Here is an 8,758-nt window from a genome sequence, read left to right as displayed (position 1 = left end):
ATTCATACTTTAAAGAGAAAGAAATAAACTTTAAGAAATTTGATGAGAGAAAAAACTGTTCATTTTAAAATCTTAGAAAACAGACACATATATTTTTCATATTATATATATATGTATATTTCAAATGGCTTGCCCCCTTAGTGATGTAAGTAAACTTTTTTTTTTTGAGATGGAGTCTCACTGTTGCCCAGGCTGGAGTTCAGTGGCGTGATCTCTCACTGCAACCTCTGCCTCCCAGGTTCAAGCGATTCTCCTGCCTCAGCCTCCCGAGTAGCTGCGATTACAGGTGCCAGACATCATGCCCAGCTAATTTTCGTAATTTTAATAGAGGCGAGGTTTCACCATGTTGGCCAGGCTGTTCTTGAGCTCTTGACCTCAGGTGATCTGCCCACCTCAGCCTCCCAAACTGTTGGGATTACAGGCTTGAGCCACTGCACCCAGCCATAAGTAAACTTTTAATATAATGAATAGTCTAAACCCAACACTCAGGAATAAAATGTATATTTTTAATGTTCAAAATAATACAATACTATAAAAGCCCCTGAAGCAACTGCTTAGAGTAAAATTATTCCTACATTTGTAAATAAATTATTCCTTCACTTGTTAGAGAAAAGATATTTGAATATATATTTTAAACTACATTTCAATGTATTAAATCAAATGAACATATGTACTTGGCAATAAAAAATGTATTAAGTAGACAAGAAAACTTGCCTTCTTTTCTAATTTTAAAACTGACAAACACTCAGCATTTAGGTGCTTATTTGTCTAGTGTTACTGGAATGCCAAAGAGAAGTACTCAATGAGAAATCTTTCCATATTTATATCCATGCTGGGTGTGAATATATGGGAATTTTCCAAGGGTGGTATTATAAACATTCAACTACTATTATAGCCCCAGACTGACTGATTAGAATAAACATGGGTTACAAACCACTGATGTGGTCATCTTGTTTTTAGGCTTAACATTGATCATGATCTAACAGAATCAACAAATGAGAGCTATATGCTGGGTGCTCTTCGGGTACCTTTATTTGCATTAATTGCTTTAATTTTACCAAAACCCTAAAGTTAGGGATGCGATCAGGAACCAGCTCATAGAGAATTTCAATCTTAACCATTATGCCCAACACCATGTCATCCAATGCTTGTTTTAAATCCTGACCTAACATTTTGGCTTTAAATTTTTTAATTTAGTAAAAATAAAGATAAATTTACAAACCACTTCTTTTTATCCATAGATAGTATGCAGAACTTAATTTTTGGTTTAAAGTATTCATTACAAAGTCTGAGACAAATACTTCAGTAAATGAATTATCACAATATTCCTCTTATGACTTAAAAGAACCATTAATTTTACTTTTGAAATATACTGAGTGTTTATATTTAAAGTTAAAATGAGCCTATTATTATACAGAAAATTTGTTGTCTGCATGAACCTTGTCATCCATTGAGGGGTCTACAGTTGCTAGAAGTGTCAGAAACACTAATAAGAATACTGTTTCTGACTGAATAATTAAAGAATGTTATGCTTTTTCAGTGAGTAAAATAGATTGGAATTACTGATCAGTAACTTACAATGTGGTTTAAATGTTATTTAATGAATACATGTGAGGTTTCTCTTAAACTCAATTACTTCTACTGTTTTTCACTATTAGAAAAAAGTATTAAAATTTCTGTTATTGCAAGCCTATAAATTTTATTCAGATCTAAACATAGTGCTAATCTTAAAAGATCTGTATGCTTAGGATTATAAAAAGCCTATTGCCATTCACACATGGAAGATAAATAACTCCCTTTCAGTAAACCCATTGGGACAATTGTGACTCACAATTATAAGCTATTAAAATATTAACACTATCATCTAGATGACACTTTTAGGTATCTGCATGTTCAAGTTGTTTAACTTATAATTCAAAAATAAATTTTTATAAACTATAAAAATATAAATAATTTTTTTTAGTTCTTAAATACTGTTATTATTTCTACTTGACATAACATTAAATTTTAGAGGCTATGGCTTTAGAAACAAGAAATGTCATGATTGACACCACTTTACTTCCTGCCTTATTTCACACAAACACAGCAGCACAAAAAAGGCCAGAAATGCTACAACTTGACTGGTAGTACACCAGTACCCTTCTAGGGAGAATATATGTGGGAGTATATTTACTTGAAATGCATGACATCTTTTGTTGAAGTACAGGCTTCTATATGGCAAGTAATAAAGACAAAAATTTTATAGGGCTATAGAGTAAGAGACATACTCTAAAATTACCTTCTAACTCATTATTTCTTTTTTCACTAGCATGGTTGTGATGGAATGAGCATTTGCAGCAGTGTTTTTTTGTTGGGTTTTTTGTTTGTTTGTTTTTTGTTTTTTGTTTTTTGTTTTTTGTTTTTAGAGACAGAGTCCTGCTCTGTTGCCCAGGCTGGAGTGCAATGGCACGGCCCAGGCTGAAGTGCAATGGCGTGACCCCGGCCCACCACAACCTCCGCCTCCCGGGCTCAAGTGATTCTCCTGCCTCAGCCTCCCGAGTAGCCAGGCCACAGGCATGCGCTACCACACGCAGCCCACCTCTGGACTTCTAGTAGAGACGGGGTTTCACCATGCTGGTCAGGCTGGTCCCAAACTCCTGACCTTGTGATCCACCTGCCTTGGCCTCCCGAAGTGCTGGGATTACAGGCGTGAGCCATTGTGCCAGGCCCACAGCATGGTCTTAAATAACCTACACTCTCTGATTCATCATTTTTGGGGTATGGCCATAAGAAGTTTATGATTTTATTAGAAAAAATGTTTTCTTTTTCTAATTCAGAAATTCAACATAATTTCACAGGCAGATCACAAGGTCAGGAGTTCGAGCCCAGCCTAACCAACATGGTGAAACCCAGTCTCCACCAAAAATACAAAAATTAGCTGGATATGGTGGCACACGCCTGAAGTCCCAGCCACTCAGGAGGCTGAGGCAGAATTGCCTGAACCCAGGTTGCAGCGAATTGAGATCATGCCACTGCACTCCAGCCTGAGCAACAGAGAGACTCCATCTCAAAAAAAAAAAAAAACCAACTCATCTACAATAACTGTAGTAATTATACTTTGAAATAAATGTAACCAAAAGTGGAAAAACCTGTACATTATGATCTAAACAATATTGAAGTACAAAATTAAATACACAAATGGAAAAATATTACCTATAAATGAATTGGCATTATTAATATTGTTAAATATCCATATTGCACAAAATAATCCACAGATATAATGCAACCTCTAGGAAAATACCAGTGACACATTTAATATAAATTTTAAAACATATATCTAAAATTTATATTGCACCACAGAAGACCCAAAGTAGCCAAAGCAATAAAGAAAAAAAGAAAAGGGTGAATATATCACCCTACCTGACTTTGAAATATACTAAAAAGCTATATTAGCTAAAACAGTATGGTAATTGAAGAAAAACAGACACATACTCCAATGGAGCAGGAAAAACAAAAAAAGACCAGAAATGGCTGACTTGAAGTTACAAACTAACTCCAGCAGAAATATTTATGGCTTATTATGGAGCATCAGTTACACAGCAAGCACTGTCATGTTTCTTTCTTTCTTTTTTTTTTTTTTTTTGAGACAGAGTCTCGCTTTGTCACCCAGGCTGGAATGCAGTGGTGCGATCTCAGCCCACTGTAACCTGCCTCAGCGTCCCAAGTCACCAAGACCCCAGGCACGTGTCACCACGCCCAGCCAATCTCTGCACTTCTTGTAGAGATGGGGTTCCACCACATTTGCCAGGCTGGTCCTGAACTCCTGGCCTCAGGTGACCGGCCCACCCCGGCCTCCCAAAGTGCCAGGACCACAAGCATGAGCCACTGCACCCGTCCTCACTGTCATGTTTCCTTGATACATTTATATATAAAAACATTTTCATGACTTATGAAACTTCCCTAGTACTTACCTAAAAAGAAAATGACTCAATAAATAAGTAAATTCACTTATGTCATCTATAAAAAGTAAAAGGACAATAACTAAAGAAAAGTAGGCTTATATAGGCATCTGCAACTAAAAGAACAAAACGGAATGTTCTAAATAAAATATAACAATACATTAATTATGGAATTACATCTAAAAATTGTGTGCACTACTAAATTTTATAAAAAATATTCTTATAATCACTGACCAGATCAGGTAATGGATACTTCATAAACTATAAAACAAAAAATTATAACAAACAAAATTATAGGTCTGGCATGAGTACCAGGCAAAGAGTTTGTATGGAGAGATTGTCAACCATAAGCCATAAGGTTTTACAGTAATGAATTTAATACAAAGCTGGGGGCATAAATTTGCTTTCAGCATTTTTGAGGTTTTTATTATCTAGTAAATTAATCACCTTATTAAAATGATTTGTTCTGATATTGCTCTATTCTTCTGAAAATAGGTACAAACTCATACTCAGACAAACACACTCACTCCATAATTTTCTTTCCTATGGTTTATCTTTAGAGTAATGTGTGTGTATTTTTAACTTTATGTAAATCAAAATTAAAAGTCTTTATGTGTTTGCAGGCAGAGAGGCCACACGTTCAAATAAAAATATCTAAGAAGTTTATGAAAATATGTATTCAAGACTCACAAATATATGGATTTTATTCATACTTCTAAATAATATAATCATAGAAATTACCCTGTAGTCAATATCTATTTATTTATTCTTTTTGGGACACAGTCCCACTCTGCCACCCAGGCTGGAGTGCAGTGGCACGATCTCAGTTCACTGCAACCTCCACCTCTCAAGTTCAAGTGATTCTCCTGCCTCTGACTCGCGAGTAACTGGGATCGCATGCACTCACCACCATGCCTGGCCAACCTTTGTATTTATAAGTACAGACATACATGCTGGCAACACTGGTCTCGAACTCCTGACTTCAGGTTATCCACCTGCCCCAGCATCCCAAAGTGCTAGGATTACAGGCATGAGCCATGTTTCCTGGGCGTCGGTAACAGTTTAATTGTACATTTTAAACAAAAAGTGTAAAATTGAATTTTCTGTAATACAAAGGATAAATGCTAGAGGTGATAGATACCTAATTTACCATGAGGTGATTATTATATATTGTATGCATGTATCAAAATATGCCATATGTGCTTTCAATATATACATATACTATGTACCCAAAAAATAATAATTCTTTATATTTTACTTAAATCAAATTTAAAAATTTCAGTGCTACTTGAACAGTTTGACTGATGGCTGAAGACTCTTTTCTCAGAAAACATTTTTCATCACTGACTTATTAAAAACCGATGGTACTTCAATTGCAATTTTGCATAATACTGATTATTGTTTTATCAGAACTGATTTGTACCAAAGGACTAACGGTGGCATAGGCATTGAGCACAGCTCTCTGCACACTCAGGATAATGTATGGGTCATACATCCATAGCAGGGTTAAAGAGGTTGAGAAGATAAAGTCCACCCAGTATATGACCACAAAGAAACTCACCAGCAGCAGGATGGTCTGGGTGGCCCTTTTCTCTGGGGAGGGTCTTGGGGAGAGGTGGGTGCTATGGAGGTGCTGGGATTGCCTCCAATGCCTGGACAGGAGAATCACCATGTATGCACTTGAGAGCAGCATAAGTACTACACAGGAGACATACTTGGATAATGTCACAGTGAAAAACACTCCCCTGATCGTGGAGTTCATGGGGGAAAGTGAGCAGTATTTACTGACATTCAGTAGCTTGATATGGGTCATGTTGGAAGAATGCACAGAGAAAAAGATTAGCCAACTACTGAAGGACAAATTGAAGAACACCCAAAAGAAGAAAACATGCAAAATGTAATTTGTGGATTTATGTTTAAACCTTGCCAACCAGGAGGTGCTGGGGCTGATGCTGATGGCCTGGAGCATGTTCAGAAGGCAGGTGGTGCAGATGGAGAGGCCCCTTATTGCCCTGTTTGTGTAAAAAAGTGCCTTACACTTAAAGTCATTCCCAAAATGCAGTGATTCAAACATGTCTAGAGGCAAAAAATCCACTGCAGTGAGGAGCATCTCAATGTGAATGAGGGCCAGGTGACAGGTGAGTAAGTCATGGGGTTTAGGCCTGCAATTCAGAAGAAGAATAAAGATGTGGAAGAAAAGGAGAAATGTGTTGGCTGAGGATCCAATGCCACCTTGAAAAACAAAGGCATTTTTAACGATAACATAAGTAGAAAGTAGTTTCATCTTAATGGCATAGAGGAAACATACTTTCTATATCTGGAATAAAAGAAACAATAGATCCCGTGTTATCAATGTTTGTTGTTCAGTGTTCAAAATTGTTACCACCATCATCTTTTTCCCCACTTATTCTTTGTTAAGCCTGTATATGAATTCTTGGGAATCCAGCTTCTGCATTCTTTTCCATACCAAATCATTTATATTTGTAAAACAGTAAGACTTCTACAATCATACAGTGCACAGTGCCTGTATCCCACTGTACCTGAGCCTCACTTTTTAGAAATCATATCCTTATTGTTCTGCATTCTCTCCTATTATATTTAGCACCCAGAACAGTGATGGACAAACAAAATTACTCAAAAAAAGGGCCAGGCACAGTGGCTCATGCTTGTAGTCCCAGCACTTTTGGAGGCTGAGGTGGGAAGATTGCTTGAGGCCAGAAGTTCAAGTCCAGCCTGGGCAACATAGTGAGGTGCCATCTCTACAAAAAAATTAAAAAGTTAGTGAGACACTGTGGCATGCACCTGTAGTCCAAGCTACCCAGGAGGCTGAGGTGGGAGGTTTGCTTGAATCCAGCAGGTCAAGGCTGCAGTGAGCCATGTTTGCGCCACTGCATTCCAACCTGGGCAACAGAGTGAGATCCTATCTCATAACAAATACAAAAACAAATAAAATTACTCAAAGGTATTTATACATTTAAATTAAATGAAAATTTATTCTAATATGAAAAGAATCACTAAAGCAAGCAATTGAAAAAATATTCAGCTGAGTCATTCTCACATCTCATCACTTTGATACATTCTGTTCTCCAACACTCTTCCACATTTCTGGACCCTTGTGATTATACTGGACCCATGGTGATAATTTGTGAAAATCTCACTATGTTTCAACAGCAGACTAGCAATCTTGATCACATCTGCAATCTTTTATTTTCTTTGCCATGGACTCCAATGTATTCCCAGTATCTGGGGAATTAATATGTGAACATCTTTGGAAGGTTTTATTTTGCTTTTCTGAACTCTTCTTAATGTATCACTTAAAAATGGTCCCAGCTCTCTCCCAGTTTAGTTTCCATTCCAGTAATTTCTTTTTTTTTTTAATTTTTTTTTTTTGAGATGGAGTCTCTGTGTGTCACCCAGGCTGGAGAGCTGGGGCAAATCCCGGCTCACTGCAAGCTCCACCTCCTGGGTTCACGCCATTCTCTTGCCTCAGCCTCCCGAGTAGCTGGGACTACAGGCACCTGTCACCCTGACCGGCTAATTTTTTGTATTTTTAGTAGAGACAGGGTTTCGCCGTGTTAGTCAAGATGGTCTCGATCTCCTGACCTCGTGATCCACCCGCCTCTGCCTCCCAAAGTGCTGGGATTACAGGCGTAAGCCACCGCACCCGGTCCTTCCATTCCAGTAATTTCTTATGTAAACTCTTTTTTATCTCGGTATAACATTGCTAATGTCCACCTCTCAATTATCAACAAAAAAATCACTATTTTATTCACTTCACGACAACCACGAGGTTGCATCAAAAGAATCAGATGTTGGCCGGGCGCGGTGGCTCCCGCCTGTAATCCCAGCACTTGGGGAGGCCGAGGAGGGCAGATCACCTGAGGCTGGGAGTTCAAGACCAGCCTGGCCAACATGGTGAAACACTGTCCTTACTGAAAATACAAAAATTAGCCAGGTGTGGTTGTGCATGCCTGTAATCCCAGCTACCTGAGAGGCTGAAGTGGGAGAATCACCTGAGCCCTGGAGGTTCAGGCTGCAGTCGCTGAGATTGTGCCACTGCACTCTAGCCTGAGCAACAAAGCAAGAGTGTCTCAAAAAAAAAAAAAGTCAAAAATTTTTTACTCATATGTTGATCTGTTTCCTGAGACTTCCCTTAATACAGGGATACTTTCCAATGCCTAGAAAAATACTTGGTTTCCAACAATAAAAATATCTTCCCTCAAGTTGTCTCAGGATATCTCTAATACCATATCTAATATCTTGCAAAATTTTATAGAATGATTTTTCAGGCACTGTCCTATGTTATTTAGCTTGGATTCAGGCATCATATATTACCAATTTAATTTAATCCACAGCTTAGAACAATTCAATTTCATGACATGTTAAGATAAAAAGCCACTGCATTCACTCAGATTTTTCTGAGGTGAAAAGGTGTCCAATTATATTTTCAAAATCACTTATTGGGATACTGTTCCATAAGTGTAAATAGATAAAGCAATGCATACATGGTAATAATTAGTATTTCTGGCTTATAACTAGAAATTAATGGCTGAGGTAAAAATTGCTCAAAACACACATACACACACATATAAGTATATATATGTACTTATATAAATACATATATATAATTTTAAAAAAAGAAAAGAAAAGAAAATGCCAGCTCCATCAGACCTACATAGGCAAAATGTTCTGTTTTCCGGAGGACACAGCTGTGAGCAAGGAAACCAGACATGACTCCCCATGGAATGTAGGCTGCTTTTCACATTCCCCTTCCATCGATTTGCCCAGGTACATTTGTAGAGGGCAGAAAGGCTCCTCCA

The 8,758-nt window shown here is 37.6% G+C and overlaps 1 protein-coding gene across 1 annotated transcript; it reads right to left on the bottom strand.

Annotated features, from left to right (window-relative positions):
• Positions 1-5,307: 5,307 nt before the first annotated feature.
• On the bottom strand, positions 5,308-6,222 carry PONPYGV1R1802 (vomeronasal 1 receptor ponPygV1R1802). The gene has a single exon (NM_001167380.1). It carries the CDS (start codon positions 6,220-6,222, stop codon positions 5,308-5,310), a length of 915 nt encoding a protein of 304 aa, NP_001160852.1.
• Positions 6,223-8,758: the final 2,536 nt, after the last annotated feature.

The sequence above is a fragment of the Pongo abelii genome, chromosome 18 (genome assembly GCF_028885655.2).
Source record: "Pongo abelii isolate AG06213 chromosome 18, NHGRI_mPonAbe1-v2.0_pri, whole genome shotgun sequence".
Classification (NCBI taxonomy): Eukaryota; Metazoa; Chordata; class Mammalia; order Primates; family Hominidae; genus Pongo; species Pongo abelii.
The sequence above is the reverse complement of the archived record's forward strand: the minus strand, read 5'-3'. Positions and strand labels throughout refer to the sequence as shown.